At 48.2% G+C, this 27,600-nt stretch overlaps 2 protein-coding genes across 7 annotated transcripts in view; one reads left to right on the top strand and one right to left on the bottom strand.

The window, feature by feature from the left end:
* fam184b (family with sequence similarity 184 member B) overlaps nt 1-7,789 on the top strand; it is a 25,100-nt gene extending 17,311 nt beyond the window's left edge. For 2 of the 6 annotated variants that reach the window (XM_030351202.1, XM_030351199.1), the window contains exons 11-18: nt 293-425; nt 1,863-1,993; nt 2,394-2,509; nt 3,265-3,615; nt 4,145-4,274; nt 5,012-5,134; nt 5,284-5,690; nt 6,218-7,789. In XM_030351202.1, the coding sequence (XP_030207062.1) occupies nt 293-425; nt 1,863-1,993; nt 2,394-2,509; nt 3,265-3,615; nt 4,145-4,274; nt 5,012-5,134; nt 5,284-5,690; nt 6,218-6,299 (1,473 nt within the window). In that variant the 3' untranslated portion in view covers nt 6,300-7,789. The remainder of the gene's footprint in view (nt 1-292; nt 426-1,862; nt 1,994-2,393; nt 2,510-3,264; nt 3,616-4,144; nt 4,275-5,011; nt 5,135-5,283; nt 5,691-6,217) is intronic. The other 4 variants (XM_030351203.1, XM_030351201.1, XM_030351200.1 and 1 more) reach the window with 3 other exon arrangements.
* haspin (histone H3 associated protein kinase) lies at nt 7,645-19,407 on the bottom strand. Its single transcript, XM_030351206.1, has 15 exons — nt 19,103-19,407; nt 18,484-18,618; nt 17,802-17,909; nt 15,816-17,682; nt 15,198-15,357; nt 14,421-14,539; nt 13,678-13,869; nt 12,077-12,162; nt 11,669-11,731; nt 11,186-11,277; nt 10,930-11,009; nt 10,286-10,374; nt 9,659-9,807; nt 8,895-8,997; nt 7,645-8,783 (listed from the first exon to the last, which is right to left on the bottom strand). The coding sequence occupies exons 1-15, from the start codon at nt 19,261-19,263 to the stop codon at nt 8,582-8,584; spliced, it is 3,606 nt and encodes a 1,201-aa protein (XP_030207066.1). The 5' UTR covers nt 19,264-19,407; the 3' UTR covers nt 7,645-8,581.
* Nucleotides 19,408-27,600: the final 8,193 nt, after the last annotated feature.

Here is a 27,600-nt window from a genome sequence, read left to right as displayed (position 1 = left end):
GTAGCCGTGGACTGAAGCAAACGCGTGTGTGTGTAGCAGAGGCAACGCACTGCACTATGGCTGCCTTTCACTCTGGGCAAAGCACACGCTCCGGCGCATGTATGACATTGCAGGGAGGCTGCCTACATCCGTCCGTCTGTCTGTCTACGTCTGCGCGCGTGTGTGTGTGTGTGATTGTCTGAATGGGTGGATGGCGTGCTGGTGGTGAAAGCAGCTGTTTGTGTGTGTGTGGAGCGTAGAGGGGGCTGCTTTAATGGGAGCGCGCGGCTGTCTGTGTGTGCGTTCACGGCAGGGGCCGCACACGCAGTCCCTGGCAGAGGAGAGGCACAGCCACGCCATGTCGCTGCAGGCCCTGGAGAGGCTGGCGAAGGACGACCTGCAGTCGGAGAGGAGCCGGCTGCAGACGCTCCACCAGCTGCAGCTAGGTAACACACACACGCACACACACACACACACGCGTAGTGCTACACTAACCCAGCACCGCTTTACCCATGGTATGGCACGCAGGCACACGGCCAACACGACCGCCATACCCAGGAATGGTTTCATACACACACACACGCGCACACGCACGCACACACACACACACACACAGATTGCCCAACACCACCACCATACCCAAAGCACGCGCACACGCACGCACACGCACACACACAGATTGCCCAACACCACCACCATACCCAAAGCACGCACGCATGCACGCACACGCACACACACAGATTGCCCAACAGCACCACCATACCCAAAGCACGCACACACACACACACGCACACACACAGATTGCCCAACACCACCACCATACCCAAAGCACACACACACACACACACACACACACACACACACACACACACACACACACACACACACACACACACACACACACACACACACACACACACACACACACACATTCGCACTGCACTCGAAATGCAGTGAAAATGACCTGAAAACACTGAGCTCTTCCCACTACCAAGACAAGGATTCGGTTTGGTACCAAGCAAGCATCTCCCATCTGGACGAAAGGCAGATCTGCATCGCTGTATCAGTTTCCCTCTCTGTCTCTTTGTGTTGCTCTGTTTCCCTCTGACATGCACGCCCTCACACGGACACACAAACGAACTGACACATACAAAAACACACACACACACTCACACACACACACACACACACACACACACACACACACACACACGCACACACGCACACACGCGCGCGCAAGCCCCAGTGCTGTACCCATTCAGATTACAAATTCTACTGTGAAGTTGCTATTGCCATGGATACACTTCACCATGGCAACAGCGGAAGGGTACCTGTAGCGGTTGGCAAGAAAGACATATTTATTTATTTTTCATCTCCTTTTATTTATTTATTTTATGAGCGCTCCCGTTTGTTGAGGCAGGGTTGTGTTGATGTGTGTGTGTGTGCGTGTGTGTCTGGTACCCATGTTGTCGTTGTTGTTCACCGTTTGTGTTGACGTGTGTGTGCGTGTGTGTCTGGTACCCATGTTGCTGTTGTTGTTGCTGTTTGTGTTGACGTGCATGTGTGTGTGTGTGTGTGTGTGTGTGTGTGTGTCTGTGTGTGTGTCTGGTAACCATGTTGCTGTTGTTGTTTGTGTTGACGTGCGTGTGTGTGTGTGTGTGTGTGTGTGTGTGTGTGTGTGTGTGTGTTTGTCTGGTAACCATGTTGCTGCTGTTGTTGTTGTTTTTGTTGATGTGTGTGTGTGTGTGTGTGTGTGTGTGGTACCCATGCTGCTGTTGTTTTTGTTTGTGTTGACGTGCGTGTGTGTGTGTGTGTGTGTGTGTGTGTGTGTGTTTGCGTGTGTGTCTGGTACCCATGTTGCTGTTGTTGTTGTTTGCGTACAGATAAGCAGCGTGCAGAGCTGACCCAGCAGCACACAGAGTGGAGCCGGCAGATGACCCAGAGACACATGCAGCAGATAGAGGACCTGCAGGCCGAGCTGCAGACACACACACAGATGATGGCCCTGCAGCAGGTACACACACACACACACACACGCATGCGCCCACACACGCACATGCATACGCATACAGATGATAGCCATGCAGTAGTTCGGCCCCGCGCACACACACACACACACACGCATGCGCCCACACACGCACACGCACACAGATGATGGCCTTGCAGTGGGTCCGCCATGCACACACACAGACATACACACATGCACTCACGCAAGAACACGAACGCACACAGGCACACACACACAGCCCTGTACTACAATGAATGTATTTCTGTATCATTAAAAGAACAACAACAAAATCGAGATGACCTGAAAAACTATTTCGGAATATGGGCTGTTTGACTGAGGCCTTGTGTATGTATTTTGATGTGTTGTGTGTGTGTGTGTGTGTGTGTGTGTGTGTGTGTGTCTGCAGGACCTGAAGCAGCAGAACCAGTGGCAGGTGTTTGAGCGCCAGCTGGATGAGAGTGGCTGTCTGGTGCTGGAGCTGCAGAGGGAGAACGCAACGCTGAGGGAACAGCTCAAGGAAAGGTAAGGAGGAGACCAGGAGGCAAGGGAAGGACAGAGGGAGAGCATTGTGTACCAAACCCATTGCGGGGAATTCAGGTCTGCATGGAGCAGATAGAAGTGAGGTATGAGTATCTGGGTTGTTGATCTCAGACCCAGAACATTAGGGTGGACGTGGAACAGCCAAGCTACTGCAGCATCAAGCTGGGACGTATTCTGGTTGAACCAACATTATGAACAACATCATCATGCGGCGACATAAACCACATCAACAAAAAGAAGAGCAAGCAATGCTTTTGATGATTTGTCTTTGGAATGAATAACAATATGTGTTTATTTTATTGGGTTACAAAGAAAACACATTTTGTAAAAAAAACAAACAAATCCTAAGCATCATCTTTTACGTTCTCTCCCTTTTTAAACCACCTCTTACGGTCTAGCGCTGCAAGAGACAGCAGCCTATCCAGTAGCTACGAAGCACCATGTTTTGCACCTTTCTTCTGTTCCTCTTGTGCAGGCCAGTGTTTCGATATATTTCCCAATGACGTGACTAACTTCATATGCACATTTATATTTGTTTATATTTGTTATTGTTATTCTATTTGTAACCTGTTGTTTGCTGTTGCTGGAAGAGCAATCTTCCTGAAGGAACCTCCCCGAGGGATTCTAAAGTTATGATCTATCCATCTACCTGCTATTCCTCCCTGTGTCCCGGTACCCCGGGATGGTCTGTGTGTCGCGGAGGCCTTGAGGAGCTGACGGCTGAGCTCTTCCCTCAGGGCCATCCTGGAGAAATCCGAGACGGAGGAGAAGGAGAAGGAGAAGGCGGAGTCGCTGAAGCAGCGAGACGCGCAGCTGGAGGAGGAGGCGCAGCGGCTGAAGGAGGAGGTGGAGAAGCTCCGGGTGGAGATGGAGAAGCTGGAGGAGTCCCAGAAGAACTGGGAGGACAGGAAGGAGGAGGAGACCAAGGAGGAGGAGGACGAGCTGCGGAAGAAGGAGGAGCACGAGCGCAGGCGGGGCGAGGTGGAGGAGATCCGGAGGAAGCACCGGAAGGAGCTGCAGAGTCTGGCCTCCGAGTACAGCAGCGCCCAGACACAGCTGCAGGCCCGCATCGCCGCCCTGGAGACGGAGTAGGAAGAACACACACACGCACGCACACACGCACGCACACACGCACGCACACACGCACGCACGCACGCACACATACACACATTCATGCACACACACACACACACACACACACACACACACAGAAACAAACATGCACGCATCCAAAGACGGACATGCACACACAAACACACACACACGCACACAAACACACACACACACAGACAGACAGAAACAATCATGCACACATCCAAAGACGGACATGCAACCACACACACACACACGGATATACATGCACACATTCAAGTTCACACACACACACACACACACACACACACACACACACACACACACACACACACACACACACACACACACACACACACACGTACACTCAAGCACACACACACACAGTCAGTGTGTGTGTGGGTCAATATTGACCCACGTTATGTCAGAACAGACACGGTGCGTCGAGGGTGAAACGGGTTAATAACACACACGGGCCGATGATGATGATGATAATGAGGCGTATGTGTGCGTGTGTGTGTGCATGTGTGTGTATACTAGGCTCCGGGAGCGGGAGGACAGGTGCAGGAAGAGAGAGAGCCGCTTCGACGACCTGCAGTTAGGACGGCTTCAGGACAGGCTGACCGAGAGAGACGAGCTCATCAAGCAGCTAGTGGTGCGGCCGCACGCACACACACACACACACAGACGTACACACGCACGCACGCACGCACGCACACACGTACACGTGCACACACAAACGCACACACACACGCACTGACTCACAAGACACACACATTCAAACGTGGGATCCACATCACATCAGCCCGTGTTGATGATGCTGACGATGATGTATCATCATATAATATTATATGATATCGCATCGTATTATCCCTAAGGCCCAGGTGTTGAACGACAGCTAAGTCGCATAATGCAAAATATTTTGTCCCAAAAGCTTTGTGTGGTCGGAAGCCAGTTTGTATTAAAGACGCCCACGTTAATTACGGGCCTAATACAATAGCACATTCAAACGAGATGACTGTGAGCAGATTGTGTTCCAGGACGCCCGGCGCTGCTCTATAGTCTCATTCCTGCGTGGATAGAGCAGAAGACGTAGGCTGTCACAACAAGTACCCTACAGTACATGCAGTGAGGCGAATCAAAAATCTAATCAAAATGATATGCTTGCGGGTTTCTCCTTCGTGTGCTCCCTCCCTCCCCCCCCACCTCTTCATCCTCCTCCTCGACTTCGTCCTCCTCCCTCTCCTCCTCCCCATCCCTCTCCTCCTCACCCTTTCATCTCCCCCACCTCCTCCTCCCACCGCTGCCCTCTCCTTCGTCCTGTCCCTCCACCTCCCCATCCCGAACCATCTCCCCCCCCCCCTCTCTCCCCCCCCCTCCCCCCTCTTCCAGGACGAGCGCCACCTGCTGCAGGTGCACCCCCCGGAGTCCGGGGACAACGGCAGAGAGAGCGCCTGGCTCCGCGATAAGCCCCGCCCCGGCAGCAGCACGCCCACCATGGGGGTGAGATCGATTGTACGTTCTGATGTTCAGTTCGCGTCACGACTCACGACGCCCCCACACGCACACACACACACCAAACAACCAATCAGCGAGCAGATAGCCGCGGGCGTGGCGCCGCCGGTAACGCTTGTGGCCGCGTGTGTGTGTCCCCCGTCTGACAGAGGAAGCAGCCGGAGGAGCCGCCGCCGCGCCTGGGCTCCGCCCCCGCCGCCGCCGCCGCCGCCGCCTCCTCCTCCTCCTTCGACCGGGTCCTCTTCCCGCCGCACTCGGCCTCCCCGCCGCTGACGCAGCGCGCCTCCTCCACCCTCCCGCACTCCTCGGCCTCCCACCCCCACTACTCCACCTCCTCGCTGCCGCACAAGCACACGCCGCTCTCCCTGGGGCCGCACGCCTCGCCCTCGCTGCCCCGCTCGGCGGCCCGCGCGCAGCGCAGCTCCTGCACCCCGCCCACCCCGGCGCCCACCGCCCCGCTGCCCGTCTGCCCCTCCCCCCAGATGGGCATCCGCTACGTCAAGCCGTCGTCGTCCCGGGAGACGCGCCCGCACCCGCCGCAAGGCCAGCACGCCAGGTAAGCCCCGCCCCCGTTGTGTGATGATGCTCCGCCCCCCCCTCCCTCTCTGACGGGCTCCGTGGTTCTGACCAGCGGTGTAGTGTGGGGGGGGGGGGGTATGACGTCATTAAAAACGAATCCCGCGCCGCACAATCAGAGGAAGTTTAAGGTTTGGTTATTTGACGAATATGGAAACTGTAGCTAATCTCAATTAGTAAAAAATCGACATGTTTGTTAATAATATTGCTTCTTTCTCATTACCTCACATTTATCAACAGCAGGCCTACCCACGGGTCTAGACAAACACTCACATGTCACTCAACAGTAACACATCTATGGAGCAAAACCAAAATAACCAAAGCCCCCCATCATGACCATGCTACCACCACTTATAAAAAAATGCTGAAAATAGTGGGCGCCCTCGCATTTTTTATAAGTGGTGGTAGCATGGTCATGTTGGGGGCTTTGGTTATTTTGGACCAGGTAGCCCCGCCCACCACGCCTACCTGGTTCTGACCGTGCGCCGCTGTGTCTTGTCTTTAAAGGGGGTCCTACCTTGAGAGCAGAGGTGGCGGCGGGACGGAGGGGGTGAAGCAGGAGTGGTACACCAAATACTTCTCCTTCTGAAGGACGCCCCCCCCACCCAAAACCCGCACATAAACGGTCATCGCTTCAGTTCATCGCTTCTCAACACACAAGGGCCTTACACTATGAAGACAGCACATGATGGGATGGCGCTCTACCAACAGCCCCCTGCGTCGTCACCGAGGGGGTTCTCAACGTGTGGAGTTGACTCAGGGTTCTCCCCCCGCCATTCAGAGCACAAATAAGGAGCCAACAAAGTACGAGCGAGGAAAGAGGACTGACCTACCTGCACACATGAGCATGTTGATTGTAATCGTTTCAAAAAGCTCTGCATCGGTTTTTTTGGCGGGGAAAACAAGGAACAACTGAGAATGTGAAATTGTAATTATTACTCCTACAATCGCTTAATTTATTTTTTATTGAAAACGATGAAAATAAATGTTTTGATGCTGCCAGATGCGGAGAAGCGTGTTAGTGATTGCAGAAGTGTATCCAGTCACTGGCACCTTCAGTGGTTTCAAAAAGTACAACACAACACCTTTGGCTTCCATTCACACGCCTTTGTCAACCGGCGGCCATTTTTAGACCGATCCATATTTTTATTCTCCTGTTCAAAACGAAGTAAGAAAAGAAATTAAAGCGTTTGTTCCGATACCAAGCTGCTACAGCAGTGTGCAGATGTAAAGACTTCAAGGATTAGTTGTAATTGTTGAAGCCGGACGAAAAATAGGTGGATAAATAGGTTTTTGTTGTTATGGCGCTTACCGGTCCATACACTGAGTCCACACGCCTGCAGGTTGAGATAAGTTACGTTACCCCGGTGACTGGCGGCGTTTCTGAGTCACGCCCATATTAGGACGGTGAACGAAGATTTCAGAAGACAGCCGCTAACCCCATGCTCTTTGCTTTGTAGTAGTAGAGGCCTCTCCACCCTTAAACCCACCCTCACGCGCACATCGCCTCCACCCGCAACCTGACCAGCAGGCTCCATCCGTCTACATCGCCTCAAAGCTCAACCAAAAAGTGCTTCTCCAGAACATGCCTGACCTCTTCTGACAAACACAACCGGGCCTCCGGTCTCCATCCATTTTGGGATGCCTTATCGTTTGAATTCATTTTAAGTCTTCCTTTGTAAAAAAAAAAAGAATAAACTAAAACGAACAAAAAGGGATATATATCTATAGATACAGAAACATACGACACATTGTTAACAATTATTGATCCTTAATCCTTATCATGACTCAAAACAAGCGACAGCATCACATTACGGTAACTTCATGTATGGGGAAGACGGTAAATGCTCTCACACACACACACACACACACACACCAAGTTGGAGCTGGTTTCAAATGCAAAAATGTATTATATCTTAAGAAATGAATAAATATTTTGTTTTTATATGCCTTTGTTTTATTATATTATGTATGTCCGTTGAAGTATTGTTTCGTCTTGACAATGTATTTGCAGGACTTACTTTTTATTTTTTAAATTACTAAATAAAAGTATATTCCAGGAATTGTCTACACAAACAAGTCCAGAAACAGTACTTTTTTCTTTGCATAAAACCAAATTCCTCTGTCCCAAAACATTTCTTTATATGCCATACGAAAGTTAGGGCCACGTTGCAATGATCGTTTCATATTCTCCCCAGTTAAACTTCAGTATTGAAAGAATCGTATGTATGAACTAGTGATAAAGTACACATGAGCCAGTCCAGAGTGTCCATCTGTTGGTGTCTGTGATTAATAAGTAGCCTGTATGAGGCCTCATTATCTACGGGTGATGATGTAACACGAGTTAATACTGTCCGCTCTCATCCATCTAAATAACAGAGACATACCACGTTTGCATCTCATTTATTTATTAACTAGGGATCGACCGATATGGATTTTTTAAGACAGATAACGATTTTTTTTTCCATCAGCCTTAGCCGATGACCGATACGCCAATACCGATTTTCCTTAAGCCCATATTTGGAGCCGATACAACCCTGGAAATCCAGATTAGAGTTTGCTTAGCGAGTCACTCAGGGAACGAGCAATATACTCGTGTATATTCTGGGCCACCCCTGGCCCAGAACATTAACCAATCACATCGATGTATCAATATAGGCGGCAGCAAAAGCGTTGCTGTTTTACCGACCGGATACGGTAAAGTCGTATCTATTGGTTAACGCCACTGGTCTGTATACGTCACCCCTTGTATCCTTCTGGTTGGTAGTAGCGTTATCCAATCTGTGTTCTCCAGTGGTAATTAAAAAAAATGTAACATTTATTGAAAAATTATGCCAAAAATAAAAAAAGACACAGACACACACACACACACTAATGGAACAGAGGGCAGCTCCGGAGGGCATCGGTGGCCGAAGTGTATTGGAGCACGTTGTCATGGAAATGTGTGAGCATCTTCCGCATCTGGATATTGCCGCGGCCACCATTGCCCCGGTACTTCATGGATTGCAGCTTGCCGCTCAGGTAATGGAGCCACATGACGTTGGAGTGGGGCCGGTAGGCGTTCCAGTTGTTGCTGCACATATTGGAGAAGAAAAGAGAGAGAGCCAGGTAAGACAACGGCGGTGACCACTAGAGGGCGGCCCGACCGGGGACGGGTGTTGAGGGGACGTTTGTGGACACTGACCCGTTGGCCTGCCGCATCAGCCTGTAGATGTCGAACTGATAGTCTCCCTGGCCCGTGAACAGCTCCTCTTCGTTGGAGATGTCACATGACACCGTCAGGCCGTCTGGAGGAAGAGACACCGCCGACAATAAGAGCCTGGACCCACTTATTGGGTGATGGAAGCGTGCACAGCGCCCACTAGTGGTGGGGCTAGGCTATACCTGATGAGGTTTCTCATCGACCAACCATCCATTTTCTGTTCATGTTTCTTATTGGGTGATGGAAGCGTGCACAGCGCCCACTAGTGGTGGCGCTAGGCTATACCTGCTGAGGTTTCTCATCGACCAACCATCCATTTTCTGTTCATGCTTTAAGGTGACATACCACCAGGTTTGAGTTTGATGAAAATCGGTGAAAAATCTATCTCTTCCGAAGAGGCAGATTTTCAACATGGCTTGTAACGGCTAATCACGCTCACCTGGTGGTATAATGCATCACCTTGGACAATGGAGAAAAAATTCCTGATGTTACGACACTTTGTACTTTGCAAGATTATGCAGGCGTAGTTAAGCACAGCCTTTACATGATCGTTTGAGCAGAAGATCTTTGGAAAGGGACATTATTTCACCAGCGTGTAAAACTCCGAAAATTAAAATAATCCAGCCAACCCACATAGTAGAACCTGCCACCCCTACTGGCTACCACATAATGAAATATTGATTACCCTTTAAAAGCAGATAACCAAGAATGGGAGGGAATGAAAGAAAAATAAAACAAGGACTGACCGATTTCCAGCCTGGACAGCGAGAAATCAATGATGTGGACGAGCACCCCTTTGGTGTCCAAAGAGTGGTTTGTTCCGTCGAGGAGGAAGGTCGCTGCCCCTTTCTTGGCCTTGGTGGTTTCCACCAGAACATTGCCCCAGTGGAGGTCCCTGGGGAGAGCAGAACCTATTTATAGAGGCTGCTGAACATCAGTCATACCGACACTGGCCTCAGACAGAACCTTCCCGTCGCAAACAGAAGCCCCGTTCGCTGCACACCAAGAATGCCCCGCCACTTGCGACGCGCCAAAGCACAACAATGGCCGCTTTTCAAACTCAGTTAAAAACACATCTTTTCAGTTCAGCTCTCCTTCCCATCTCCTGATCCCACTTGCACAACCTCTTTTTGTTTCCCCCTGTTTTTTTTCCATCCTGTTCACTTATTTTTTGCCCCTGCCAGCATATAGCATATTTACAGTGTTATCTGATCATGTGAGTGACTGCTATTGACTATGCATGCACCTTTATTGAGTACATGCACTTTATTTGTACAGTATCCTTGGGTACCTTGAAAGGCGCTTTTAAAATAAAATGTATTCTATTATCAATAAGAAAAACAGACACCAGTGGGTGAGAGAGAGTGATCTACCTGTGTTCAAAGCACAGCTCCTGTTCGGCCACAGCCAGCGCAGCGGTCACCTGGTGTAGGATACTCTTGGCCACAGACAGGGAGGACAGCTGGGACGCCCGGAAAACGCCAGAGGTTAGCACATCAATAAATCCACGAGCGTGGAGTCATGCCTGGCTGTGTTCGACATGACATCCTCTGGTCAGTCAGTCAGTCAGTCAGTGTGTGTCTGTGTCCCCTCTGTGTGTCCCCTCTGTGTGTCCCCTCTGTGTGTCCCCTCTGTGTGTCCCCTCCGTGTGTCCCCTCCGTGTGTCCCGTCTGTGTGTCCCCTCTGTGTGTCCCCTCTGTGTGTCCCCTCTGTGTGTCCCCTCTGTGTGTCCCCTCTGTGTGTCCCGTCTGTGTGTCCCCTCTGTGTGTCCCCTCTGTGTGTCCCCTCTGTGTGTCCCGTCTGTGTGTCCCGTCTGTGTGTCCCCTCTGTGTGTCCCCTCTGTGTGTCCCCTCTGTGTGTCCCGTCTGTGTGTCCCCTCTGTGTGTCCCCTCTGTGTGTCCCCTCTGTGTGTCCCGTCTGTGTGTCCCGTCTGTGTGTCCCGTCTGTGTGTCCCCTCTGTGTGTCCCCTCTGTGTGTCCCCTCTGTGTGTCCCCTCTGTGTGTTATTTGGTGCTCACCGTTCCGTTGCAGTTCTCCAGGTCACTGCCCCCGAACTCAAACTCCAGGATGAGGAATAACTGCTGCGGCTCGAAGAAATCTGAAAGGGACGCAAACGCACACGAGACAAGCTGGCGTTACATCCCGACGTGCGCGTCACAGCACACTGCCTTGCTCAGGGTCGGTGGAAGGACACACCAAGCAGATAGGTCGAGGAAAAAGACCAACGTCTAGGACATCTCTCTACAGTAACGTGGAAGGAGGAAGCCCTCTGACCTGGTCTGTCGTTCTCGGAGCCTTTGCACTGGTCGAAGGCGTCCCAGGCCTGCAGCATCACTGGAGGGTAGCAGCCCTGGACACAGTGCAGGCTGGGAGAGAGAACCATACATCGGGAAGGTCAAGCTCAAAAGCGGCCTTTTTCGGTCAGGCTTTTAATTACAACTTATTCATCTATTTAGTTGATTTTATTTATTTTTTCACAAAAATGAATCACTCTGGGTATAGATGGTTGGGAGGGATGTGTGAAAAGGTTGGGTGTGTCATGGGGGGTGGGGGTTGTATTAAGCACTTTGTATTACATTTGCATATATAAAAATAAATATATACAAATGAAGTTTATTTGTTTGATTGATTGATTGATTCAATTGCTATTCGTCGTGTTTCGGTGCCTGGTTGGTTCGGATCTGTCCGACCACGGACAGGATGTGGGAGGATGTGAGGGTGGGGCGACGGCGGGGGGAGGCCTGGAGGAGAACTCACTCCTGGAGTCCGATGAAGCCGTTGGTCTGGTTGTGCGTCTTGTTCCTCAGGTCGCTGAGCTCCCTGACGGAACACAAACACACACACATTTCATCCGCTTAACCCCCGTGCTAGCTCATGTTAAGATAGCATTAGCATATGGTCATGTAAGGCTAGCATCAGCGTGTGTGTGATGATCCACTGGCCATGCCATGTTAAGCTAGCATTAGCGTGTGCGTTATGGTCATGCTAAGATAGCATTAGCGTGTGTGTTATGGTCATGCTAATCTAGCATTAGCATGTGCATTATGGTCGTGCTAAGCTAGCATTAGCGTGTGCGTTATGGACATGTTAGGCTAGCATTAGCGTGGACGTTAAGGACATGTTAATCTAGCATTAGCGTGTGCGCTACAGTCCCCTGGTCCTCACTTGGATATGATGATCTCAGCGAGGATTTCCCCAAAGGTCTTCTGAGGCTCTCCGTTCACAGTTTTGCTGCCCTCCACTGGAATGATCTAGAAGAAGAAGGGGAAGAACCACGGCCGTGGGTCAATGACAACACAGAAGCTGGGGACTCTTCAGAGGCCAGGGCATAAATATCGCTAGTGTCGCAACAACAAGAGTACACGCATCTAAAAATCTAAATCTAAATCTATTTAAATGCTGATATTAAAAAGGTGACAGTTTCTACCACCAGGTATAAGTGTGATTAGCCATTACAATCCGCATTGAAAATCTGCCCCTTCTGACATCACAAGTGGACGTGTCGTCCACCTAGATGTGTGCTGGATAGATCAGTCTACCAGCCTACCCAATGGACTGTATCAAACGTTGCTCATCTATCGGTCGCACATCTAGGTGGACACACCCACCAGCTTTTTGACCCAGAGGCTGATTTTCAAAACGGCTCTTATCGGCTAACCACACTCACACCTGGTAGTATAATGTCACCTTTAACTACTTACCTTTAAATGGGGAAAAAATTGCTAGATTTAGGCCCAATCCCATTTCTACCCTCACCCCTTACCCCTTCCCCTTCAAAACAAGGGGGAGGGGTAAGGGGTAGAAATGGGATTGGGCCTTATAATCTTACAAAGAAACGCCCATCTTGCCTTCAGACATAAAACCCAATGTATTGCGTATTTTCTACCGCCTACAATGTATTTTCTGTTCCAGCAATCATTCACACACACACACACACACACACACACACACACACACACACACACACACACACACACACACACACACACACACACACACACACACACACACACACACACACACACAGCGTGTGCGGACTCTAAAGCCCAACTATAGAGTGTTGGGCTTTGACTTTTGCCCAAAAACCATATTTGAAGTTTGTATATTTATTTATATTCATATTCAAATAATTATTAATAATATGTTGACCATTAAATGCCTTCAGTAAAACCTATGGTATAAAACTTAGGTTGTATATATTTTGTCCACCAGAGGGCAGTGTATCAGTCAAATTGACGTTGACTGCAGCTTGCCGATGCGTAGTGTGACAGGTGGGCTCTCAAGTTGCTGGTTGTCCCGTGGTATGAGAGTTTGGTCCTAGATATTCTACATATTACTTTATCCTTGCCGGTTATTTTCCCCTGTATTTTTTCGAACCCAAAGTAGCGTCACACTTTGCTTTTGAAATGGGCAGGAGTGTAAATTTCGATCTCCTCCTCTGTTGTCGGTGTTGACTCAGGCATTGTTTTGCTATAAAATACTAAATTGGCGCAAACCAGGACGCAACGCCACCGACAGGAGCGCAGAATACCAATAATAGCCATGCTAATGAGCTCGCGATTCACAACTTCACCAGGCGTGAAAAAGCCTCAGAATCTGAATTAAAAACAACGTTCAAGCAAAGACATTTACAAAAAAGAATGCCCATAACAGGTTCGAATATTAAGGGCTGCCTAATATTCGTTTGAATAATTTATTTTTTGATAACGAAGTTTGGAGTCAAAGCCCTAACACAGACACACAGACACACACACACACACACACACCTTGATGGCCACCGTCTGGCCCGAGGCGTTGGTGGTGGAGAACACCTCTCCGAAGGTGCCCTCCCCGACCTTGAGGCATCGGGCCAGGCGGTGGGGGAGGATGCTCTCCTCCCAGGACAGCGGCCCCTGCTGGCCGCACTCGGAGTACACCTTCTGGGCATCCGACAGGTCCTCCCCGTTCTGGGACGCCGACTGGGGGGGGGGGCGGGTGAGGGGGGAGCCAGAGGGGGGAGGGAGAGGGGGGAGCCAGAGGGAGAGGGGGGAGCCAGAGGGGGGAGGGAGAGCCAGAGGGAGGGAGGGAGAGGGGAGAGCCAGAGGGGGGAGAGGTGAGGGAGAGGGGGGAGCCAGAGGGGGGAAGGGAGAGCCAGAGGGAGGGAGGGAGAGGGGAGAGCCAGAGGGGGGAGAGGTGAGGGAGAGGGGGGAGCCAGAGGGGGGAAGGGAGAGCCAGAGGGAGGGAGGGAGAGGGGAGAGCCAGAGGGGGGAGAGGTGAGGGAGAGGGGGGAGCCAGAGGGGGGAAGGGAGAGCCAGAGGGAGGCAGGGAGAGGGGAGAGCCAGAGGGGGGAGAGGTGAGGGAGAGGGTTGAGCCAGACGCAGGGGTTGATGTCTAGATTTATTCTAGTGGAATACACAAATACTTTGATGCTTTTAGGATAGGTGTATGGTACAGGTGCACCAATGGTATTCTGTAAACAAATGTACAATAAATAACTACAAACATTAGGGGTTGGTCAGTGTGTGCGTACCTGAGGGGGGCTGAGCAGCAGCGAGGCCCTGCTATATTCCCGGGATGGGGTTTGAGTGGACGTGGCAAAGAGCTCCGTGCTGATGTCCCTACTGAAGGAGTCTTCGAGATTGACCACGACTAGGGACAGAGAGGGGGCAGGGAGACAGGAGAGAGGGCTCTAAAGACACATGGTTCACCATTGTAGTGACAAAAGTTATCTGGGTAGAGAGCTTGCGTTACATTTGGGACTCATGCACCAACCCTACCAGACAAACAGAAAATTAGCAGTCCCTCCAGAAAACGCGATCGCATAATTCAACGCAAAATCAGCCAAAGTCCGCATATTCATGCGGGTGCCTTTCACAGCATAAATTGCCGATTTCCGCTCAAAATATGTGGGGCTTGCATGATGTCATAATCCCCGCATTTCCGTTGCAAAAAAGTCACATATATCTTAGCAGAAGGTAGAAAAACGTTGCGTTTACTTCCCACAAGAGCAGCCAGTTCCCACTGTTGCCATGGGAACGTTATGAAGTGACGTAATTACACGACTGCAATTTTCGCAGTCTCCCCCAATTTCATCGCAATAAAATTGCATAAATATGCCTTATATTTCATCGCATTTTTTAATAAAACGTGCCGCATAATCAAGGATTTTGGGCCGCGACAATCACAAAATAACGCCGCATTTTTTCTGGAGGGACTGAATAAAGTGATTTGAAGTTGAACGTTTTAGCTACGAGACCTATCCCCGGTCTTTAACGGGGGTTAAAGGTCACCCTCTGCCCTCCGGTACCTCTCTTCTTGCGGTGCACGGAGAGGGACGCCTTCAGTCGGCTCCAGGTGTGCGTGTTGGGCGTGAAGTGTGCCAGCACGGAGGACAGGTTGAGGCCGAGGGCCCGGACTGGGGAGGACAGCAGTCCACTGCTGCCACGAAGGGGGCCCGGGCTCCACACCTGCATAGCGCGCACACGCACACACACACACACACGCACACACACGCACACACACACACACACACACACACACACGCACACACACACACACACACACACACACGCACACACACACACACACACACACACACGTGAAAACCTGCTCCAAAAAAATGCCTTCACCGTCTAAACGAAAGGCACTTCGAATAAAATATTTTGTCATTTTTTAAGTGTCCTCGTGTAAACGGGACCTCATCATCGCAATTAGTTTTGTTTTTCAATAATTATTTCACCGAATCCTTCAGCCCTAACATTTAGAGTTGCTCTTCATGTCAATACTAACTGTTCTTCTTTTCTTGTTTAACCAGGTTGAAACATCACATGCTGCTTATAATTGGAAAATGGAAAACAAGAAGTAGCCCGGTTTAGACATTTAGAATACAGTACAGGGGACATTCGGGTCCAAACGACATTCTGACCGTGGATGGTTTATGCTGCAGGGAGAGCGGCTCCGTGAAGCTGCATTCTCCGGCCTTCGGGGCCCCGCGGGGGGCCTGGAACAGGAGGGTGCTGCTGGTGTTGCTCTGGTCCTTCCAGCGACTGACGCTCAGGCCGCTGACGCACGCCTTCCTCGCCGTCCCGGACCCCTGGTCCTTGGACAAGCACCTCTTCCTCTTCACTTTTGGAGCCTTGGACGCCGCCTTCCTTTGGGCGGGCTTTGAGAGAGGCTCAGCTGCCCGGGCGTGTGGAGCGACGGCCACCTCCGGGACGCCCTTCGAGGAGCTCCTTCTCCTGGGAGAGCGTGCGGGCCGCTTGGCTTCGTCGGGCTCAGGTCCGTCTGGGGCCGGGCCGCTCCGGGGGGCCGGGCCGGGGTCTGGGGTCCTCTTGACCAGCACGGCGCAGGGCTTTGTGAGACACGCCTCCTGCGGCGTGGTTGCAGGTTCCGGGGGCCCGGCTGCACCGCCCCCCCGGTCCGGGGGAGGAGGAGTCGGGCATGGGACCGCCCTGCACCGACTAGCGGTACTCGTCCTGTCACGCTTGCGTCCTGCCTGATCCGTTTGAGGAGCAGAGGAGCTTTCGGTTTGTTCGACAGTGTGACTCCTCGGACTGGATGCTTCAAGTTGGAGCGGCGTAGTCGCGGGCTGCGGAGACAAAGACACTCTCCGGAGGGGAACATGGCACTCCTTCGGCCTGAGGGCTGCGCCCCGCTCTTCGACGGGAGGGCTGTCCTCCAGTGGGTGAGTGCCTCTTGCACCCGCCACACTACAATCACTGTCCTCGTCGTTGTCCCGATCCACATCCACCTCCTCCTCTTCGTCGTCCTCATCATCATCAACATTGTAGGTAGGATCTATACAGACACAAGACAGGTCCTCGGAGTCCTCTGAACAAGTTGTGTTATCCACTGACACGAAACCGTCGGTAAACTGTGCCGACTGACGGTCGGCGGAGCTCGAGGCTGACTGTGAAAAGCCCGCCGTCCGATCGCCGTGGGCGGACACGGCGGGCTGTCGCTCAGTAACGTCCCCGGCGTGCAACGTCGGGGTCGGGTCAGGGGTCGCTCCGTTCCCCTCGGACCGCGCTGGGTCCACCGAGTGGCTGTCGTCGACAGACTCCGTCGACCGGGGTGTTTTCTGAAAATGGCCTGAACTTGACCCATCCAGGTATCCTGGGATCAGCTTTTCCAACCTCTCCAACGCCACAGTGCAGTGCTCGGTCAGACAGATATGCTTTAAAACCTCCAACATCCATTCCGGCCATTCCGGCCATGCCGGCGCAGACACGAAGCAGCTGTCGTTGTCGGTGTCAGAGGATATGTGGGAGGAGGCGGCTGGGAAGGGGATGCCGTCCATCACGTAGGGACACCCCGTCTCCTCATCTTGGCTCTTGGCATTGGGAGCGTGGAACGGGTCCCCCGGCGAGTGCGGGTCCTCTTGGGACGTACAGAGGAAACTCAAATGGCTCAAGGTGTCCTGGGGAGGGGCAGCGGCGGCGACCGTGGCGGCAGCGGGACTTCGGCGCCGAGAGACCGACGGAGTGGAGCAGAAGAGGGGCTTGCTGGGAGAGGGTCCGAGAACGCGCTCGGCGGCGTCCGCCGGGGAAACCTCCGGTCGGTGTGGGTCGGCGACGAGGCTCAGAGTCACCGAGCCTGGCTCGGACACGTCCGAGGTGCAGCTCTGAAGAGCGGTGGCCGGCCGGAGGATCCGACGGGGCGCGACGGACTCTTGGTTCGCCACAAACTCAGCAGAGGAGTTCAGGAAGCTGCAGCTGGCCTTACCGCGGACAGCGCGCGGGGGGGCTGCCCTGCGGAGGGTCACGTAGCGGCCCGCTGAAGGAACAGGGACACTGACGGGCGAGAAAGGTAAAGACACACAAAGGACAGACAGTGTTGAGACCAAGGAAGGGATGTGGAAGGGCTTCTAATGTCAAATACTATCGGTTGGATCAACAGTATTAACACTTACTTTATCAACTTTTTCTTCCGTTGCGCAGTAACCTTACTTCTTTTCGGGCGAGATGTGAAGTCCACTTCGCTCTCGCTACTGTCTAATGACGGCTTGGCAGTCGTCCACCTGCAGACACAGACACCAGTGAGCATATGTGTATCAATTCGGGATACCAGCAACAGATTTACGACTATCCACTGACTATTAGATAATGGAGATAGAAATTTCACAACGCAATTTAATTCTTACTTGTGAGGATTCAATTATTCTGAGTGACGCTAAGACCATCACATGCTCAGGACCGATCCAGCAGTTCTACAATGTTGTAGCAGAGCTTCCTGGGGGGAGACTACACAATACCCTCGGGGCTGGACACACCAGAAACTGCATGGGGTGAAGTAACGCCCTGTTTTCTGTTTTATTATTAGAAAACCTATTGATTGCAGTAGTTGTTTTCATGTAAAGCTGTTTTTTCATCTTTAACTACCTGTAAGTATTTGTGCTGCTACAAGTTACAACTGCTAGACGAGTGAATGTTCACCAACTACAGCAGACAGATCCCTGTCTCAAACTAACATGAATGGTCGAAAATAATTTGAAGCAAAGAAAGAGAAAAGCCCTTTTCATTGGGTTGATGACATTACGGCCGCATTGTTGCTGCCCAAACCCCTAGGTAATTGTTCTGAGCCTCCAACCAGACCTGCTGTACTTCTTCCTCTGCTTAACCGGAGGATCAACGGCAGGGGACGTGTTTTCCTTCTCCTTCTGACACACCGGCACTTTTCGTTTGGCAGGTCGCCTTCCCTTACGGCTGGCGAAAGTAGCGCTCTCCATGCTGCATGAATGGACGGCATCATCAGCATCATGCACAACAGCATATTGCTCATCAATTACAGGACCCACTCAAAACAACAAACTGAAAATCGTAAAGTAAATTACTGCAAATGTAAGGACATTAATATGCATTTAACTTTATGGCATGTACAGGTATAGACAGCCCATTATGCATCATCCAGACATTTAAATATATATAGGCTAGCTGTAACGATAGCGAATACATGGCACTATTCGCCAGCATCGGCCAGAAAAACTTCCGTCTTGCTCTCTATTTATGTGTATTCTTCTTCGCCATAATGTCATCTTCTATAACTCTACATCGACCATTGTGGAATTGTATTTCATGTGAATAATAAAAGGTCATCAACAGCGATGAGCAGTGGAAGGAAATAACTCAAGGGGAAACCAAAACGCCATTAAAAGTAATCGACTAGATTTGAATGAGTAACACCACTAGTGTGCAGTAAAAAGCCCTCCTGTACCTGATCTCCGGGGCTATGGGGGGCTCCAAGACAGAGGAGTCCGCCCCGGTGGAGAGGCTGGAGTCGAATGCCAGTTTGTGGCTGTCAGGAGAGATCCAGGCAGGGATTTGCCGAAGATGCTTGCTATACGTTTTCATAAAAAGCGGCCTCCCACGATCCATCTTGAATTTCGAACTTTATAGCGTATATAACCTCGAAATTGAGATTATAGACATTACGGGGATGGGATTCAAACGTATAGAGTCGAATAAGTGAACCGTTTAATCATTTCCTGCAACCGCCTCTGGTTCAAAATAAACCTTCAGGTGATTGGTCAATTCCACAGGAAGTTCAGAAGGTTGAAAATGCTGCAGTGACTACAGCGCTCCCTGGTGACGGTTTGTATAATAGCTGAGGAGGCTTCAGCGACCACAGCGCTCTCTGGTGATGGTGTGTATAACAGCTGTGAAGTTGCGCTTTTTTGACACTTCGAATGAGAAATACTAAAAAAGATTACTGTAAGATTATTATCCAGTGTTCATTATACAATAGTCCAAAGTTGTACAGAAAATAATATTGGCGTGATGTGTTGGCTCTTATATTGCCATTGAATACCTGTTGTTTATGGTGGTGGTGCAGATAATAACGTTCTCAAACTGGTTGTCGGAGATCGGCAAAAACATAGGATTTTGCTCCTGCTTTACGGTCTAAATTACGGTCTTGTTTTAGTGTGACACAACATTTCGAAGCACTGCAAAACTAGTTATCGTGTTGCGGTTTGCCACCTGGTATTGTTGTGAAAAGTAGGCCTACGACACTTAAACTCTTAAAACGACGGAGATCAGAAAACCACAGAATAAAGGCTTTTATTTATTTCTTTAACAAAATAATACTTTAATACTACCATAATAATACTGTTCGGCAGAACACCTGCTTTTCCGGTTTTTATATTCTCGCTTCTGTGTTTCCTCCCCTAAACTCCAAGCCAGCGTGGTTCTCAAACAATGCCCATGGCTTCACGAGGAGGAAGGTACGTTTTATTACTCTGTTTTCTGGGAATAATTGACGCAAGCAGAAACCAGAAAACAAGCCGTTTTTTCGTTTTTTCGTTTTGACAAGAAAACGAAAATCAAGATTTCAGTTCGTTTATTCGTTTCTACGTTTTGTCAAAAAAACGAAAATCAATATTTCAGTTCGTTTATTCGTTTTTTGGTTCTTACTGAGCGAAACGAATTTACCACTCAATATCTGGTTTCCGCCGGTGGGCGGGTCCTCTTATTGGCTAGCGTGCTTCATTGACCTGTGCTCTTCATAATAAAAGTTCTTCCGTTTGATAATGTCGACAAAAATATTACTTTATCATAAACACTAGCAGACACAGAGGACCACACCACCCACAGTCAAGACTGACACGGCTTCAACTAACAAAAATAGTGTTCATAATCATTTGACAATGAGAACTTATGAAGTTATGATGACTTCAGTGCAGTTGATGTTTATCCACAGTTAATACATGCAGAATAGACCTGAGGGCTTTACTACGACATCATTGTCCGGCTCTGAACTATGCGCTCTGTACGCGTTCACATCAAAGGAGCTGAGATCGCGGGCTGCTGATTTCCTCACAGCCTGAGAGCTATGAGGAATCCAAGTGATTACAACACATTTCTGACAGCTGCACATTGCGCAGGGCTCTCCGTGAGACGCACGCAATTCAACCCATGCACACGCTCACACGCCACACAACTTGCGCCGCTATTTGACAGTGGAAGGGTAGGAATCAAATGCGTCCGGGTGAAATTTCAAAATCGTCCGGGATTTTAATAAAGCCTCAATACATGTTGACATTTAATTTGCGTTGCGTTCCTCTGGGTCTGTCACAAACTAGTTGGGCTACGCCCTCCCATACTCAGTTCTGTTCGCTTTGCATTGGTGGAAGTGAGTAGGGGGAGTGGTTAAGTAAAGCCTTCAGATTGGACGGTTTGACTTTAGAGTTACCGTCATGTTTTTTATTATATTTTTTTACCATTATTGTTTTATAGGGACAAACATTAACACATTTCTCCTGCAGGGGATTGATAAAGTTCTATCTATGTAACAGAAGGGAACACTTACTCATACTCCATCAAATATTCATACTCATACTTTGCACACTTTACCACAGCATTGGCCTACTGAATGCCACAGATATATTTTTAAGCATTGGACTGAATGCCGCGTAAATATAATATATGTTTTGCACGTTTGCAACATTTAAAAGTTCAGGGAAAGTATATGCCTCTACTGGCGTTGCTTAGGCCAATATCCTTTTGAGGCAGTGTTGTTTCTGAATATTAGTGTTAAGGGCCAATAAGGCCTACTATCATACATTAGTCACCATGTCTGTGAACAAATTTGTATGTAGTTACTTATTAATGTATCCCCCCCCCCCACAAAATCTCACTCTGAACTCAGTTCAAAAATGGAGAGCCCTGCATTGTGCATCTGTTGACCTTTATCCATACCTTAAACAGATAATTTTTTCTTGCTGGAAGATATTTTATATTGTTTTCATATTATTATTTACTGACAGTGATTACAGAATGCGAGTGTGTGTTATATTGAAAGCGAGGCTGGGTGTGCCTATGAATATAGGCTACAGTGAGTTTTTTAAGGTGCTGTACAAGCAAATCATATTGACAAAGAGTGTACAGTAACCTACTTCATTCAATATTGAATAGGCTACTGTAGCCTACACTATGTACAGATGGTTTTGCTCTTTGCTCATGGCAGTTGTGGCAGTCATTTTAACATGTCAGCAGGCAAGCTTCACTCATTCAAGGATGTATAATGCTTTGTCCTATAGCCTACTTGGAACGTGTTTTGAAATGGATCTATAGTAGCCTAAGAAATTTGCCAGCTGGAATACAAAGCAAACTCCTTCAAATGCACATTCATGGAAGTCTTGTATTGTCATCCCCAAATAATGCTGCAATGTAATAATATACATCTTTAAATGCACAATAATGAATCATTACCTTTATTATGACTTATCCAAGATTTTTATTGGCTCCCAGAATGCAGGTCTGTTAGTGACTCCCATTATCTCTAAAAACAGACTGGGAAGTAGAGCATTCAGTTACTGGGCTCCTTTACTGTGGAACCAGCTTTCCCCATGGGTCAGAGAGGCAGACCCCCCCCCCCCCCCCCCCCCCCCCCCCCTCCCTCACCTTGTAGTTTGGCCTTGGCGTCTCGCAGTCTCTCTGTGTTTCCATATATTCTCCACAGCTCCACCCCCAGTCTCAACCAACTGCAATTTTTCCCCTTGATTTTCCTGGGAGTTTTTACTCAGTCGATGTGAGGGCTTAAGGGAAGAGGATGTTGTTATGATGCTCATGCTATGTAAAGCCCTTTGAGACAAACTGTTTGTAAAAACGGGCTATAAAAATAAAATTGCCTTGCCTTGCCTAACCCGCTTGGACTGTAATTCATATTCATGCTACTAGTTTGATCATTGACTGACTACATGAATAGAGATTCTTATAGAGGTCTTATAGTCAAACGGTAGAGGGTATATACAAATTTCTATGTGTTTAGGCCAGTTATGAGATCTAGTTAGCATCATTAAAAGTCATTTCCAAACACAATAAAGAAAAGAAAAAAACAAAAGCAAAGAGATTTTGCAGCAGTAGCACACTTTTACTAAACAGAGTGGGATAGGAATCAGGTTAACAAAACATAACATCTAAGCTGTCTAATACATTACCAACGCAACATTGAAACATCATAAAACATCACAAAAAAAACAGCTGGAATACAAAGAGTTTGCTTTGTATTCCAGCTGGCCTGTTATGAGCAAATTTCTATACGCTACTATAGATCCATTCCAAAACATGTTCCAAGTAGGCTATAGGACAACGCATAATGCATCCTGGAATGAGTGAAGCTTGCCTGCTGACACGTTAAAATGACTGTCACAACTGCAATGAGCAAAACCATTTGTACATAGTGTAGGCTACAGTAGCCTATTCGATATTGAATGAAGTAGGTTACTTTACACTCCCTGTCACTGTACAGAGTAGACAATATGATTTGCTTGTACAGCACCTTAAAAAACTCACTGTAGCCTATATTCATAGGCACACTCAGCCTCGCTTTCAATATAACACGCACTCGCATTCTGTAAACACCATCAGTAAATAATAATATGAAAACAATATAAAATATCTTTCAACAAGAAAAAATAATTTGTTTACTTTAAATGGATAAAGGTCAACAAATGCGCAATTTTCAGCTGTCAGTAATGTGTTGTGATCACTTGTAGGCCTATTCCTCATAGCTCTCAGGCTGTGAGGAAATCAGCTGCCAGCGATCGCAGGTCTACTCTGCATGTATTAACTGTGGCTAAACATCAACTGCACTGAAGTCATCATAACTTCATAAGTTCTCATTTTCAAATGATTATGAATACTATTATTGTTATTTGAAGCCGTGTCAGTCTTGACTATGGGTGGTGTGGTCCTCTGTGTCTGTTAGTGTCTATAATACAGTAATATTTTTGTCGACATTATCAAACGGAAGAACTTTTATTATGAAGAGCACAGGGCAATGAAGCACGCTAGCCAACAAGAGGAACCGCCCACCGTCGGAAACCAGATATTGAGTGGTAAACTCGTTTTGGTAAGAAGAACCAAAAAACAAATAAACGAACTTAAATTTTGATTTTCGTTTTTTTGGACAAAACGAAAAAACGAAAAAACGGCTGGTTTTCTGCTTTCTGCATGCGTCAATTATTCCCAGAAAACAGAGTAATAAAACGTACCTTGCTCCACGAGCAAGGTACGTTTTATTATTCTGTTTTCTGGGAATAATTGACGCAAGCAGAAACCAGAAAACAAGCCGTTTTTTCTTTTTTTCGTTTTGACAAGAAAACGAAAATCAAGATTTCAGTTCGTTTATTCGTTTCTACGTTTTGTCAAAAAAACGAAAATCAATATTTCAGTTCGTTTATTCGTTTAACGAATTTACCACTCAATATCTGGTTTCCGCCGGTGGGCGGGTCCTCTTATTGGCTAGCTTGCTTCGTTGCCCTGTGCTCTTCAAAATAAAAGTTCTTCCGTTTGATAATGTCGACAAAAATATTGCTGTATTATAGACACTAGCAGACACAGAGGACCAAACCACCCACAGTCAAGACTGACACGGCTTCAAATAACAATAATAGCATTCATAATCATTTGAAAATTAGAACTTCTGAAGTTATGATGACTTCAGTGCAGTTGATGTTTAGCCACAGTTAATACATGCAGAGTAGACCTGAGGGCTTTACTACGACATCATTGTCCGGCTCTGAACTCTGCGCTCTGTGCGCGTTCACATCAAAGGAGCTGCGATCGCGGGCTGCTGATTTCCTCACAGCCTGAGAGCTATGAGGAATACAAGTGATCACAACACATTTCTGACAGCTGAAAATGGTGCATTTGTTGACCTTTATCCATTTACAGTAAACAAATTATTTTTTCTTGTTGAAAGATATTTTATAATGTTTTCATATTATTATTTACTGATGGTGTTTACAGAATGCGAGTGCGTGTTATATTGAAAGCGAGGCTGGGTGTGCCTATGAATATAGGCTACAGTGAGTTTTTTAAGGTGCTGTACAAGCAACTCATATTGTCTCCTCTGTACGGTGACAGGGAGTGTAAAGTAACCTACTTCATTCAATATCGAATAGGCTACTGTAGCCTACACTATGTACAAATGGTTTTCCTCTTTGCTCATGGCAGTTGTGACAGTCATTTTAACGTGTGAGCAGGCAAGCTTCACTCTTTCCAGGATGCATTATGCGTTGCCCTATAGCCTACTTGGAACATGTTTTGGAATGGATGCATAGTAGAGTATATAAATTTGCTCATAACAGGCCAGCTGGAATACAAAGCAATCTCTTTGTATTCCAGCTGTTTTTTTTTGTGATGTTTTACGATGTTTCAATGTTGCGTTGGTAATGTGTTAGACAGCTTAGATGTTCTTAGATGTTTTGTTAACCTGATTCCTATCCCACTCTGTTTAAGTAAAAGTATGCTACTGCTGCAAAATCTCTTTGCTTTTGTTTTTTTCTGTAAATGGATAAAGGTCAATAGATGCGCACAGTCTCACCAATATGCGTACAGATCGCACGGTTTGACACTTTCAAAATGCGTGCAGTAGGCCTACATACGCCAAATGACCATTTCGCGTGCATATGTTACGCAAAACCCAGCATTAACTACTGTGGAGGGCGGATGCGTCCATTTCGCGTGCATGATACGCAAAACCCTTTATTAACTGAATGGGAAATGCAATATTTTAGGACAGATTCCTAAAACAGACACCATTAAACGTGTTTCTAATGACATTTCTAGCGAGAAATGTACTTTTTCCTTGAATAATCTTCAGTCAGTGAATGTGTATGATCTTTATTAATCTTTATTATCTGAATGGGAAATGCAATATTTTAGGACCGATTCACGGTTAAACGTGTTTCTAATAACATTTCTAGCGAGAAATATACTTTTTACTTGCATAATCTTCAGTCAGGGATTGTGTCTGATCTTTAGTTTTATAGTTATAAGGAAGATTTTATCGGCTCGCTCGCATGTTTCAACAACGTCAGGTTGCTAGGGACGCTGCTTTCGCTAAACCAGCAGCTCACGTGTTTTCTGCGTTTGTGTTATTAAACCGTTACTTTATGTTACTTTTAATGATATTGTCATAACCACAGGCGAGGTAGTGAGCGAAGTAAGCTTGATAACAGGTTTATTGGATTCCACAATCGGACAGGCAGGCACAGCTCCACCGGAAATCTACAACAACCAAAACTCCCGCCCGGAAGGAAACCCCCGGAACCCCCTCTCAGAAGGCCCGCCCCCTCCTCCCGAACCCTGTGATGCTACAATATCGTCTTGTTAGAAACACGTTTTTCAGTGAGCCAGCCCAGTCGCCAAAAGCAGACGTTGACAGTGTACGTTTTAGTGAACACTGGATTACGTCGCATTTCAACATAAAATAGCGTGTTAAGCACACACACACACACACACACACACACACACACACACACACACACACACACACACACACACACACACACACACACACACACACACACACACACACACAATGCATTTCGCTGCTAAAACAACAACTTGGGCTGCTTCTGGGTGGATTTTGAACGGGATGTGGGCAGGACGCAGGGTTGCCAGGTCCTGCCTGCAAAAAACGTCCTGCCCACATCCCGTTCAAAATGTTGAACGATGTTGATTTAAAGAGGCAGGGTTATTTGAAACAATTTATTAAATAAATATTTGCGAGAGGTCATTCCATCTCCTGAGTTTGCTTCCCAATTATGTCGGGTATTTCTCTCATAACTTTTTGTTATTGTTAAAGAGAGGCCTGATTCTCAGATATGCATGTTGGATGGCTAGGGTGTAGGTCTGGGAAGAACTTCAGCGAGCGAGCGAGCCGCTGGTTGAGGTGCAACGAGATGGAGCACTTGCTGAGTCATTTCCTGTATGGCTGGAGCCACAGGTTAAAGCGTCTATGCGTTCTTTGAGACCCCCTTTGATATATAAGAGACGCCAAGGTACAGCTTGCTTAAATGTTGTCACCTATTGCATCACTTCCTTTAGGGATTTGGCCTCCTAATTGATCATAATTGAATGCCCTCTTTCATATATATGATACCACCACCACTGGGACGTGGCAACAATGATCCAAATCCATATGGGGAAGGGGGGTACTTGTGGACAGTAGGGGTGTACACTAGACATAATTAGGAAGCAAACTCAGGAGATGGAATGACCTCTCGCAAATATTTATTTAATAAATTGTTTCAAATAACCCTGCCTCGTTAAATCGACATCGTTCAACATTTTGAACGGGATGTGGGCAGGACGTCCTGCCCACATCCCGTTCAAAATCCACCCATGCGGCCCAAGTTGTTGTTTTAGCAGCGAAATGCATTGTGTGTGTGTGTGTGTGTGCGTGTGTGCTTAACACGCTATTTTATGTTGAAATGCGACGTAATCCAGTGTTCACTAAAACGTACACTGTCAACGTATGCTTTTGGCGACTGGGCTGGCTCTCAGAAAAACGTGATTCGAACTGATTCTAGGGTTCGGGAGGAAGGGGCGGGCCTTCTGAGAGGGGGTTCCGGGGGTTTCCTTCCGGGCGGGAGTTTTGGTTGTTGTAGTTTTCCGGTGGAGCTGTGCCTGCCTGTCCGATTGTGGAATCCAATAAACCTACTATCAAGCTTACTTCGCTCACTACCTCGCCTGTGGTTATTGTAGTATTAGAGGTAATACGGTAATACGTTGGAACGTTCTGTATACATGTAACCTAGGCAACGAGTGGCGGGAGCCATTAAAAGAACGGAGTTCATACCATGCAGTCACGTCTCTACGAGTCTCCTTGATATCTTAATATGTGTTGCAAGGCCAACTGAACATGGTGTCAGAAGTGAAGACAGTGAGCTGCAAAGTGGTAGTGGTATTCGCTGAGTTCGG

Source organism: Gadus morhua, chromosome 3 (assembly GCF_902167405.1).
Source record: "Gadus morhua chromosome 3, gadMor3.0, whole genome shotgun sequence".
NCBI lineage: Eukaryota > Metazoa > Chordata > Actinopteri > Gadiformes > Gadidae > Gadus > Gadus morhua.
The sequence above is the reverse complement of the archived record's forward strand: the minus strand, read 5'-3'. Positions and strand labels throughout refer to the sequence as shown.